This window comes from Pollachius pollachius (genome assembly GCF_949987615.1).
Source record: "Pollachius pollachius genome assembly, chromosome: 7".
NCBI classification, from domain to species: Eukaryota; Metazoa; Chordata; class Actinopteri; order Gadiformes; family Gadidae; genus Pollachius; species Pollachius pollachius.
In genome coordinates this window covers 2,623,466-2,636,809 of record NC_136940.1, presented here as the reverse complement: position 1 = coordinate 2,636,809, position 13,344 = coordinate 2,623,466, and the positions used below count along the sequence as shown (strand labels likewise).

Here is a 13,344-nt window from a genome sequence, read left to right as displayed (position 1 = left end):
TCTACACTGGTATGGTCGGTTACACTTTTTGCCATGCACTCTAACTCTCTAATTCTAACTGTCCGGGTGTCCGTGTGGACAGGCATTTGCATTCATATTTAAATCCCCGACATAGCCCATCATGTGGAGAATGTGGCGATAAAGGGATATAGTGCACCGCTCATCACGCACTGGGACGGGGGTTCATGCAGGCCTCACCCGAGAAACGAATGTTAATGAGTTCGTTCCAACAATGTCGAAACTTCTGATGAGTTAGCCTATACACCCCATAGGCCTGTTTTATGACCCAGGGCGAGGCATTAACAATGCGTAAATGTGTATTGTAAAAGTAATCAAAAAGAAATCCCAAAGAACCCCTCGTTCACTTGTTTTTACTGTGTTCACGTTTATACCTTCGGGTTTCCCCCCCCCCCCAAACCCGCACCAGTGAACGATGTGGGAATCCAGCCGGGCGAGCAACAGTCCAGCTGGGGTTTCATTCGGCCTTTTGTTGCGCACAAAATAGGCCTTTGTGTCGGCCCTCCAGCGGCCGAGGAGCAAGGGCACTTATAGGCGAGGTCCCCAGAGACACGAACGCCGACAGATTAGTAACCAGGGAAACAAGCGGATCATTCTAGTAAGGGTATTTCATCCGAGGAGAGTAACCCCAGAATCCCATCACAGACGCTCGAGTGCTACAGAAAGACACACAGACACACAGACACACAGTCAGACCCATACTTGGCATTCAAGTGGAAGGAAACCTTGTTGTTTTTGCTGTTGGTCTTTTTTATCTCAACAGACTCACACACACACGGACACACAGGCACTCGAGTGCTATACACAGACAGACAGACAGACAGACAGACACTCTGTATTCAAGTGGAAGGATACCTTGTGTTTTTACTGTTGATCTTTTTCGTCTCAACAGACAGTGTTACAGACAGAAAGAAACGCACACACAGACACACAGGCACACAGGCACCCGAGTGCTCTCAAGACAGACAGACAGACAGACAGAAAGACACTCGGTATTCAAGTGGAAGGAAACCTTGTTATTTGCTGTTGATCTCTTTCATCTCAACTGAATTCCGTCCGTCTGGCTTGCGGTGAAAGTTGTGTTTCTTTCTCCCGAGTGGAGAGAAACAGTGGGGCGAGCTGCTGGCCCCCAGACCCTTTCTGTCAGCGCAGACAAAGTGCTTTTGGGGCCTTATAAAGACTCGGAGACCCGGTGTCAGCTGCACTCAACGGCAACATACCAGGCTAAATGCACAGAGCGCGCCCTGCACTTCCTCCAGATTGTGCTTGGCGAGACTTATTGATTCCCGGCCCGCTAATCAGTTTCTGCCCGATACTTCTCTCTGTGTCATGCTCCGAGCGGTCGATAAATCCTCTCGCTGCTCTGCCGTCGGCCGCTGGCTCTATGGGTCCCTGTGTCTTAATATACAGGGAGGGTATCAGGGGTCTATTTACAGGGTTTATTAGACACACACACACACACACACACACACACACACACAGGAGCACTCACGGAAACCCGCACAAACAGAAGCACACACGCACGCCCAGTGCCCTTCCCCACACACAATTAAAAAAATAGTTCGTAAAACTGCATGGAATCGCACACACACAAAAGCACACTAACACACAGAAGCACACACACACACACACAGAAGCAAACACACACAGAAGCAAACACACACAGAAGCACGCACACACAGAAGCTCACACACACACACACACACACACACACACACACAGGAGGACGCACAAAAAGAACATGCACACACAGAAGCACACATACACACATAGAAGCACACACAAACCAAAGCACACACACACAAACACAAACACACACACACACACACACACACAGAAGCATACACACACAGAAAAGCATGCACAAACAGAAGCACACACACACACACACGCACACAGAAGCACACACAGCTAAGGGAGAGGAGGACAGAGGTCCGGTGTAAAGATACCAATTGGAGACGGCCCCTGGAATGTGGACCGTGAACGCAAGAAGCCAATAATACGCTGGTGAGAAGGGTGGTGCTGGGGCCACTGGAGATTGGCCCACTTCCTGGTCGTCCATTTAGGGGCATTTTGGTTAGATTGATCGATGGGTTGATTGATTATTACAGTGTTCATTTAGTTGCTCGGTCGTGGCCGTGGATTCGTGGATCCTCTTTTTGACAGAGAATCATTTTCTTCGACTCTCGTCTCACATGAAAGACAGCGAGTGTGTTTAGAGAGAGAGAGAGAGAGAGAGAGAGAGAGAGGGGGAGTGAGAGAGAGAGAGAGAGGGGTAGAGAGGGGGAGAGAGAGAGAGAGGGGGAGAGAGGGGGAGAGAGAGAGAGAGAGGGGGAGAGAGGGGGAGAGAGAGAGAGAGAGGGGGAGTGAGAGAGGGGGAGAGAGAGAGAGAGAGGGGGAGAGAGGGGGAGAGAGGGGGAGAGAGAGAGAGAGAGGGGGAGTGAGAGAGAGAGAGAGAGGGGGAGAGAGGGGGAGAGAGAGAGAGAGAGGGGGAGAGAGGGGGAGAGAGGGAGCGTTACTCCGGGCTGTTCTGTGACACAGATCCCAACGCCATCGTCTCAGCCAGACGAAGAAAGTGAACCGGGAGCGTGAAGGAGTTCTTTTCTCCCTCCTCCTCCTCCGATCGGCCTGGCTGCCCCTGAACCACACACAGGGGGGCAATCACCAAACGCTCCGATCGGATCTCACTCCCTTATCTCCTCCTCCCGATCCGTCAGCCCGCGGCCCTCACATCAAACAGTCCGCCACCTCCTCTAACCCATGGCAGTCCGCGTCCCGTGCCGCCACCGCCCCCGCGTCGAATCGGGGAGATGGAGGGGGGTGGCTCGGGCGCGGGGCTGGTCCAGGGGTGTAGCGATAAGGGGGTGGCAGCCCCGCTGCAATCTCAGCTGCACAGCTGAGCGCGTTGCCGGGGGCGACGTCTGAGAAGGAGATAACTCCAGCGACGGTGAGGAGCGACAGGGAGGAACACGCACACGTGGCCGGAGCGTCCGCCATGAGGCACGGAGACTTCTAGGTTCCTCTGATGGGGTCCTTGAAGAGATGGAGACGGTACTGCAAGGGGGAGACATCTAGGTTCCTCTGAGACATGTAGGTTCCTCTGAGCCGTCTAGGTTCCTCTGAGACATGTAGGTTCCTCTGAGCCGTCTAGGTTCCTCTGAGACATGTAGGTTCCTCTGAGACATGTAGGTTCCTCTAAGCCGTCTAGGTTCCTCTGAGCCGTCTAGGTTCCTCTGAGCCATCTAGGTTCCTCTGAGACATGTAGGTTCCTCTGAGACATGTAGGTTCCTCTGAGCCGTCTAGGTTCCTCTGAGACATGTAGGTTCCTCTGAGACATGTAGGTTCCTCTGAGCCGTCTAGGTTCCTCTGAGACATGTAGGTTCCTCTGAGACATGTAGGTTCCTCTGAGCCGTCTAGGTTCCTCTGAGACATGTAGGTTCCTCTGAGCCGTCTAGGTTCCTCTGAGCCGTCTAGGTTCCTCTGAGACATGTAGGTTCCTCTGAGCCGTCTAGGTTCCTCTGAGCCGTCTAGGTTCCTCTGAGACATGTAGGTTCCTCTGAGCCGTCTAGGTTCCTCTGAGCCATCTAGGTTCCTCTGAGACATGTAGGTTCTTCTGAGCCGTCTAGGTTCCTCTGAGCCGTCTAGGTTCCTCTGAGCCATCTAGGTTCCTCTGAGACATGTAGGTTCCTCTGAGCCGTCTAGGTTCCTCTGAGCCATCTAGGTTCCTCTGAGACATGTAGGTTCCTCTGAGCCGTCTAGGTTCCTCTGAGCCGTCTAGGTTCCTCTGAGACATGTAGGTTCCTCTGAGCCGTCTAGGTTCCTCTGAGACATGTAGGTTCCTCTGAGACATGTAGGTTCCTCTGAGACATGTAGGTTCCTCTGAGACATGTAGGTTCCTCTGAGACATGTAGGTTCCTCTGAGCCGTCTAGGTTCCTCTGAGCCGTCTAGGTTCCTCTGAGCCATCTAGGTTCCTCTGAGACATGTAGGTTCTTCTGAGCCGTCTAGGTTCCTCTGAGCCGTCTAGGTTCCTCTGAGCCATCTAGGTTCCTCTGAGACATGTAGGTTCCTCTGAGACATGTAGGTTCCTCTGAGCCGTCTAGGTTCCTCTGAGACATGTAGGTTCCTCTGAGACATGTAGGGTTCTCTGAGCCGTCTAGGTTCCTCTGAGACATGTAGGTTCCTCTGAGACATGTAGGTTCCTCTGAGCCGTCTAGGTTCCTCTGAGACATGTAGGTTCCTCTGAGCCGTCTAGGTTCCTCTGAGCCATCTAGGTTCCTCTGAGACATGTAGGTTCCTCTGAGCCGTCTAGGTTCCTCTGAGCCATCTAGGTTCCTCTGAGACATGTAGGTTCCTCTGAGCCGTCTAGGTTCCTCTGAGCCGTTTAGGTTCCTCTGAGACATGTAGGTTCCTCTGAGACATGTAGGTTCCTCTGAGCCGTCTAGGTTCCTCTGAGACATGTAGGTTCCTCTGAGACATGTAGGTTCCTCTGAGCCGTCTAGGTTCCTCTGAGACATGTAGGTTCCTCTGAGACATGTAGGTTCCTCTGAGCCGTCTAGGTTCCTCTGAGACATGTAGGTTCCTCTGAGCCGTCTAGGTTCCTCTGAGCCATCTAGGTTCCTCTGAGACATGTAGGTTCCTCTGAGCCGTCTAGGTTCCTCTGAGCCATCTAGGTTCCTCTGAGACATGTAGGTTCCTCTGAGCCGTCTAGGTTCCTCTGAGACATGTAGATTCCTCTGAGTTCTGTCCTCACAGGAGGAGATGTGAGGACAGAACTCTGTCCTCCTGTGAGGACAGAACCCAGAGCAACCTCGAGGAACCGATCTTAGCTCTGTCCTTGCAGGACGTGATGGAGAGTGTCCTGCAAGGGGGGGGCGACAGGGGGCTCTGCTTGCTGTGAGGTTCCTTCCAGTCCCCTGTGTGGTGACAGGGCCAGTTTTTAAACACTAGGACCTGAGCCATATTTGGTCAGAAGTAGTTAATGTTTGTTTATATTTGAGGGGCTTGTCTACCTCCGGAATAGAGCCCCCCCCCCTCTCTCTCTCTCTCCCTCTCTCTCCCGCTCTTCAAACTGAAGGCATGTTATTAGAAAGAGATTACTTCATGTCACCTTCTCCCTGGCTGGAGATGGTTTGGATCATTTTCTACTCCACTGGAGAGGAAATGTTCTTGGCACAATATGCAATCTTTCTGCGACTCACAAAATAAACACTTTAATTTATATTCAAAGAAAAGACGGAGCAGCTCCAGAAGGTCTCGGGTGTGGCGGGGACAGGAAGCGGATCATACCGACGGCCGGGGTTGTTCACCTCCCGCCCTCTGCAGTGCTGGCGCGACGCCAAAAGGACTTAGTTGTTTCGCTCTTTTGATAGCAATAATTGTTTTCTATTGGCCTCGCTGTTAATTACGCCGGCCTGTTTAATCAGAAGCCTCATCATAACATCCTTAGTGTGTTTACAGTCAGGCCTCCTGTTTACACCAGCGTACAGTCCAGTCACCCCGGCCTCCCTCTTATCCCTCAGCAGCTACTGGTTCCTCTCTCAGCCAGACCCAATTACACTCTCCTCTCATGCTTTGTTGAAGTTTCCAGCCGGTTTCCTAAACACGGGCTCCGGGCCCTTTGTTGACCCAGGAGCAGACGTTTTTTATCTGTTGACATTTTGTGGTATTCTCCTCACCTCTGCTCTCGCCTCGTGGTTTACCCTGTTGGCATTCCAAAGTGGATGAAGATAGACTGATGTAGAGAGAGAGAGAGGGAGACACACACACACACACACACACACACACACACACACACACACACACACACACACACACACACACACACGCACACAGTGAGAGAGATCTGTTTTCAGTCCTGGTTGAGTGTTCTCTCAATGAAATGCTGACAATGCTGCTGATTTGGCAAGGGCCGAAAGAATGGGATAACCATTTTCTGAGTCACCTAAGAATCACTCTGCCTCACTCTGTGTGTCTGCATGCGTTTATCAACGTGTGCGTATGTGTGTGTGTGTGTGTGTGTGTGTGCGTGCATGTGTGTGTGGGTACAGTCAGGTGCGTGTGTGAGTGAGTGGGTCTTTGCGTCGGTGTATGCATGCGTGCACCCTGCGGTAAAACCACTCTGCCCATGTGCTGTGCTGTGCTGTAGCGGGGCTCGTGAGGGGCTTGTGAGGGGCTTGTGAGGGGCTTGTGAGGGGCTTGTGAGGGGCTTGTGTGGGGCTCGTGAGGGGCTTGTGTGGGGCTTGTGAGGGGCTTGTGAGGGGCTTGTGAGGGGCTTGTGAGGGGCTTGTGTGGGGCTTGTGTGGGGCTTGTGTGGGGCTTGTGAGGGGCTTGTGAGGGGCTCGTGAGGGGCTCGTGAGGGGCTTGTGAGGGGCTCGTGAGGGGCTTGTGAGGGGCTTGTGAGGGGCTTGTGAGGGGCTTGTGTGGGGCTCGTGAGGGGCTTGTGAGGGGCTTGTGAGGGGCTTGTGAGGGGCTTGTGAGGGGCTTGTGAGGGGCTTGTGTGGGGCTTGTGTGGGGCTTGTGTGGGGCTTGTGAGGGGCTTGTGAGGGGCTCGTGAGGGGCTTGTGAGGGGCTTGTGAGGGGCTCGTGAGGGGCTTGTGAGGGGCTTATGAGGGGCTTGTGAGGGGCTTGTGAGGGGCTTGTGAGGGGCTTGTGAGGGGCTTGTGCAGAACGCTGTGCTGTGCCATAGGAGTGTTATTGAATACGTGTTTCACATTCTTCCTCCATTCAGCATCAATCCCCAGTGGCTCTCACAGACCCCCCCCCTGACAGCCCCCCTCCTCATTTCCACCACATCCTGCTTTTCAAAATAAAATAAAATAACATATGGACCGCCACAGTTTTCTTATTATCATATGACGATAACATTCTTCCAGAATGCAGTAGAACAGTACTTCGTGAGCCAGTGTGTGTGTGTGTGTGTGTGTGTTTGTGTGTGTGTGTGTGTGTGTGGAGCACGGCTGTGCGACTTTTGGTATGGCTGTGTTACAGCGACGCACCGAAATGAATTACGACCTCCCCGACCCCCCTCACCTTCTCCATCACTCAAAACGTATCCCTCACCTTTAGAACTTCAATCTCGCATTCGTTACTCGACTCTATAACCTCTCCTTATCTATGGCTTCCTCTCTCTCTCTCTCTCTCTCCTCTCTCTCTCGCTTCCTCTCGCTCTCTCTAGCTCTCTCTCTCTCTCTCCTCTCTCCTCTCTCTCTCACTTCCTCTCTCTCTCTCTCTCCTCTCTCTCTCCTCTCTCCTCTCTCTCTCACTTCCTCTCTCTCTCTCTCTCTCTCCTCTCTCTCTCGCTTCCTCTCTCTCTCTCCCTCTCTCACTTCCTCTCTCTCTCTCTCTCTCTCCTCTCTCTCCTCCCTCTCTCTCCTCTCTCTCTCTCTCGCTTTCTCTCTCTCTCTCCCCTCTCTCCCCCTCTCTCTCTCTCTTTCTCCCCCTCTCTCTCCCCCCCTCTCTCTCCCCCTCCCTCTCTCTCTCTTTCTCCCCCTCTCTCTCCCCCTCCCTCTCTCCCCCCCCCTCTCCCCCTCTCTCTGCCCCCCCTCTCTCTCTTTCTCCCCCTCTCTCCCCCCCTTTCTCTCCCCCTCCCTCTCTCTCTCTTTCTCCCCGTCTCTCTCTGCCCCCCCTCTCTCTCCCCCTCCCTCTCTCTCCTCTCCCTCTCTCTCTGCCCCCCCTCCCTCTCTCTCTCTCTCCCTCCCCCTCTCTCTCCCCCCCCTCTCTCTCCCCCTCCCCCTCCCTCTCTCTCTCTCCTCCTCTCTCTCTCCCCCTCCCCCTCCCTATCTCTCTCCCCCTCTCTCTCCCCCTCTCTCTCTCTCTCCCTCTCTCTCTCCCCCCCTCTCTCTCTCTCTCTCTCTCTCTCCTCCCTCTCTCTGCCCCCCCTCTCTCTCTTTCTCCCCCTCTCTCTGCCCCCCCCTCTCTCTCTCTCCCTCTGTCTCTCCCCCCCTCTCTCTCTCCCCCTCCCCCTCCCTCTCTCTCTCTCCCCCTCTCTCTCCCCCCCTCTCTCTCTCTCACCCTCTCTCTCTCCCCTCCCTCTCTCTCCCCCTCCCCCTCCGTCTCTCTCTCTCCCCCTCTCTCTCCCCCCCCTCTCTCTCCCCCTCCCTCTCTCTCTGTCTCCCTCTCTCTCTGCCCCCCCTCTCCCTCTGTGTTCCTCTGGGCCGCGAACAAGGCAGTAAACAAACACTCAGCCACCATGTCCCGGTGTAAGCCGCGGCCGCTCCTACCTCCGTGTGAAGTGCCGCCCGGGCCTTATCCGTCCAACGCCTTATCCTCCCCTTCTCTCTGGTCCCAGACTGGCAGATCGCCACCGTGGCCCTTCTGCTGGGCGGGGCCGCCCTGATCCTGCTCTCCTTCGTGTTGGCCCTGGTCTCTCTCTGCCTCGGCTCCGACAGCCGCTGCTACAAGCCTGTGGCCATCATGCTGTTTGCGGCAGGTACCCAGAACACATGCACACACATGTACGGGCCGACGAGCACACGGACACGCGCAGAAACACGCACGCATGCGGACACAGACACGCGCACACTTACAAGGACACATGCGCGCACACAGACACACTCACTCACACATGCACACGTGTGGATTTGTCAACTCGTACTGAAAGACCCTTGCGCGTTGTGTGTTGATTCGCCTACTGGTACCGCTTTGCTGCAGGTACCGGAACATGCACATACAGGCACATGCACGAACACATACACACGCACTAACACATGCACGAGTATTTGTCTACTGGTACCTAAAGACACACATGCACATGTGCTGATGTGTCTGTCTGCTTAAAAACACAATACAGTGAGGAAGGTTGAAATCTCCCCCCCGACGTCTCCCTGCCTCTCTCCCCCTGACAGCCTGTCTCCCTGCCTCTCTCCCCCTGACAGCCTGTCTCCCTGCCTCTCTCTCCCCCACTGACTGCCTGTCTCCCTGCCTCTCTCCCCCTAACAGCCTGTCTCCCTGCCTCTCTCTCCCCCACTGACTGCCCGTCTCCCTGCCTCTCTCTCCCCCTGACAGCCTGTCTCCCTGCCTCTCTCCCCCTGACAGCCTGTCTCCCTGCCTCTCTCCCACTGACAGCCTGTCTCCCTGCCTCTCTCTCCCCCACTGACTGCCCGTCTCCCTGCCTCTCTCTCCCCCTGACAGCCTGTCTCCCTGCCTCTCTCTCCCCCACTGACTGCCTCTCTCCTTGCCTCTCTCTCCCCCACTGACTGCCTGTCTCCCTGCCTCTCTCCCCCTAACAGCCTGTCTCCCTGCCTCTCTCTCCCCCACTGACAGCCTGTCTCCCTGCCGCTCTCTCCCCCTAACAGCCTGTCTCCCTGCCTCTCTCCCCCTGACAGCCTGTCTCCCTGCCTCTCTCCCCCTGACAGCCTGTCTCCCTGCCTCTCTCTCCCCCTGACAGCCTGTCTCCCTGCCTCTCTCTCCCCCTGACAGCCTGTCTCCCTGCCTCTCTCCCCCTAACAGCCTGTCTCCCTGCCTCTCTCCCCCTGACAGCCTGTCTCCCTGCCTCTCTCCCCCTGACAGCCTGTCTCCCTGCCTCTCTCCCACTGACAGCCTGTCTCCCTGCCTCTCTCTCCCCCACTGACTGCCCGTCTCCCTGCCTCTCTCTCCCCCTGACAGCCTGTCTCCCTGCCTCTCTCTCCCCCACTGACTGCCTCTCTCCTTGCCTCTCTCTCCCCCACTGACTGCCTGTCTCCCTGCCTCTCTCCCCCTAACAGCCTGTCTCCCTGCCTCTCTCTCCCCCACTGACTGCCTCTCTCCTTGCCTCTCTCTCCCCGACTGACTGCCTGTCTCCCTGCCTCTCTCCCCCTAACAGCCTGTCTCCCTGCCTCTCTCTCCCCCACTGACAGCCTGTCTCCCTGCCTCTCTCTCCCCCTGACAGCCTGTCTCCCTGCCTCTCTCCCCCTGACAGCCTGTCTCCCTGCCTCTCTCCCCCTAACAGCCTGTCTCCCTGCCTCTCTCTCCCCCACTGACAGCCTGTCTCCCTGCCTCTCTCTCCCCCTGACAGCCTGTCTCCCTGCCTCTCTCCCCCTGACAGCCTGTCTCCCTGCCTCTCTCCCCCTGACAGCCTGTCTCCCTGCCTCTCTCCCCCTAACAGCCTGTCTCCCTGCCTCTCTCTCCCCCACTGACTGCATGTCTCCCTGCCTCTCTCCCCCTAACAGCCTGTCTCCCTGCCTCTCTCTCCCCCACTGACTGCCTCTCTCCTTGCCTCTCTCTCCCCGACTGACTGCCTGTCTCCCTGCCTCTCTCCCCCTAACAGCCTGTCTCCCTGCCTCTCTCCCCCTGACAGCCTGTCTCCCTGCCTCTCTCTCCCCCACTGACAGCCTGTCTCCCTGCCTCTCTCTCCCCCTGACAGCCTGTCTCCCTGCCTCTCTCCCCCTAACAGCCTGTCTCCCTGCCTCTCTCTCCCCCTGACAGCCTGTCTCCCTGCCTCTCTCCCCCTGACAGCCTGTCTCCCTGCCTCTCTCCCCCTGACAGCCTGTCTCCCTGCCTCTCTCCCCCTAACAGCCTGTCTCCCTGCCTCTCTCTCCCCCACTGACTGCCTGTCTCCCTGCCTCTCTCCCCCTAACAGCCTGTCTCCCTGCCTCTCTCTCCCCCACTGACTGCCTCTCTCCTTGCCTCTCTCTCCCCGACTGACTGCCTGTCTCCCTGCCTCTCTCCCCCTAACAGCCTGTCTCCCTGCCTCTCTCTCACCCACTGACAGCCTGTCTCCCTGCCTCTCTCTCCCCCTGACAGCCTGTCTCCCTGCCTCTCTCCCCCTGACAGCCTGTCTCCCTGCCTCTCTCCCCCTAACAGCCTGTCTCCCTGCCTCTCTCTCCCCCACTGACAGCCTGTCTCCCTGCCTCTCTCTCCCCCTGACAGCCTGTCTCCCTGCCTCTCTCCCCCTAACAGCCTGTCTCCCTGCCTCTCTCCCCCTGACAGCCTGTCTCCCTGCCTCTCTCCCCCTGACAGCCTGTCTCCCTGCCTCTCTCCCCCTAACAGCCTGTCTCCCTGCCTCTCTCTGCCCCTGACAGCCTGTCTCCCTGCCTCTCTCTCCCCCACTGACTGCCTGTCTCTCTCTCTCTCCCCCCCCCCATGCAGTGGTTCTCCAGGTGTGCAGCCTGGTGCTCTTCCCCATCAAGTTCATCGAGACGGGGAGCCTGCGGGTGTACCACGAGTTCAACTGGGGCTACGGCCTGGCCTGGGGCTCCACCATCTTCTCCTTCGGGGGCGGCGTCCTGTACTGCCTCAACCCCAAGAACTACGAGGACTACTACTAACGGAGCTCCCGGGAGACCTGACAGGAGGGGTCCTAGGGTCCCGGGGGGTCCCGCCCGCGACCCCCCGGGACTCCCCCCCCCCCACGTCGGCAGGCTCATGTCCTCTTTTGTACCCCAGGTCCGAGGTGTGACCGACAGAACGCGGTGCGGCGGCGGGTCTGAAGAGGACCAAGCGGAGCTCCCTTCCTCCCCCGCTGTCTCTAGTCTCACATCGTGTCAAACACGGCCGCATTCCAACAGTCTCACACCTAAACTAGAAGGTTGAAAACGTCCCACCCGACACGGCGTGGGCTCCAGGAACCCATCCCACTAACTGGATTCAGGCCCCCCCCTTTCTGGAAAGGAATTACCGCGTCACCGAGCGCGGTCGGTAAGCCAAAACCAATTTGAAGAGCGAGCGAGCAGAGTGGCGGCAGTTCCTATTTCGTGGGCAGACAGCGGCCCACAAAGACGGGGGCGGGGGGGAGCTGACCGGACGAGTGGAGATGTCCAGGGAGGAAGAGCTCCTATTCAATATGATATCCTGAGGATGGCGATGACTCCACCTAATGGATTCCTCCGTCGATCTCCCCAACAGGACCAGATGTCGAGCACACTCTCATGATAGTTGTATTTGTTTTGATTTTATTGCATTGTACCGGTTGAATGTTACAGCGCATGTTTCTAACCATGAAGAGTGATTGATATACACACAAAGAACGGATCACCACATCAACACGCTGATTCAGCCATCAGTGGTCGCTTATTTATTATAATAATGGCAAGAGCACACGTCCCAGAGTTCAGAGGATGGACACCAACACACTTTGAAAAATCAACGCCATCACCTCCGTCAGAACAAACATGTACATCAAATCCAGTGTGGGCGCCGACATGGCCGAAGACGTCTGGTGGCTAACGCTAACTGGGCTAGCTCTTAAGAGTGAAGCGGCTGTACGATATGTAAGGGTTCACAGTTAGTGCAGTGCAGGGTTTTCAAAGGGCTGTTTGTTCCAAATAGACTAGCAGAGAGGGAGGGTGGGGGGGGTGAATGACCGTGGTGCGAGAGATTCTGTGTGTATGTGTGCGCGCGCGTGTTCGTGTGTAGGAATTTGTGCAAGAGTGTGTTTGTGCAAGTGTGTGTGTGTGTGTGCAATTGAGTGTGGGTTTATGTGCGCAAGTGTGCGTGTGTGTGTGCGCATGTGTGTGTCCTCCCACACCCACCGCCCCATGTGACACCCTTTATCTCTGCTGTCTGTGGGAACACGGCGGACATGTTGAATATACTCCGGGCCTTCAGACCGGGTTGTTTACGCGCTGTAGGAGTTTACTCTCTGCCCAAGGTTGTGGGGCGTGTTGCAGTGCAGTGGAGCGGGATCCGGGCAGCGAGCGAGGCAACGGAAACACGACGTTGTGAAGAGTGCGTTCAAGTGGGTCAAACCCAGAACAAAACCAGTGGACACCAGTGATACTTACCAAGGTCTAGACATTTCCCAACCCCGCACGCACACACACAGACACACACAGATACACACTAAACTGGGTTGAGTGTGGATGAGTTTGTTGAGTTTGAACATAATTCTACTTTTTGTTCCTGATACTTGTTTTGGCAAAATAAACGTTAAAAGAACACAAAATAACAAACGCAAGTGTCCGTGCGTGATCTGGGTGGGGGGGCAACGTGTCATCCATCCTTCATTATATAAAAATATCCAGATACCAGCTGTGCATTTTCAAGTCCCATAGAATCAGCTCCTTTATTAAGTACAGCAACTTGAGGCATTTGCACAGGAAAAAATCCACATCGTTTGAACCACAGAATACAGTGTGGCTGAAATATGCATAAAAGTACCAGGAATATATATATATGTATATATATATATATACATATATATATTCATGATAGTCCCTCCTTAGTGTTCTTCATTGGATGAAAGAGAGCTCTTAAGACAGAGCCAGATACAGTGTACAGTCTACAAGTTAAGTCAGACCCAAGGAACCATTGCATCCATTGTCCCACGCGGCCAAGGAACTGGTGGGGGGGGGGGGGGGGAATGCATCCACCTGTAAGTGCGCGGAGCAGAGGAGTAAACAAACAGGGCT

The 13,344-nt window shown here is 55.5% G+C and overlaps 1 protein-coding gene across 1 annotated transcript in view; it reads left to right on the top strand.

The window, feature by feature from the left end:
* Positions 1-13,269, top strand: part of tmem47 (transmembrane protein 47) — a 13,759-nt gene extending 490 nt beyond the window's left edge. The window contains exons 2-3 of the mRNA XM_079739611.1: positions 8,307-8,447; positions 11,084-13,269. Coding sequence (XP_079595737.1) covers positions 8,307-8,447; positions 11,084-11,262 — 320 coding nt within the window. The 3' untranslated portion in view covers positions 11,263-13,269. The remainder of the gene's footprint in view (positions 1-8,306; positions 8,448-11,083) is intronic.
* The last annotated feature ends 75 nt before the right edge of the window (positions 13,270-13,344 follow it).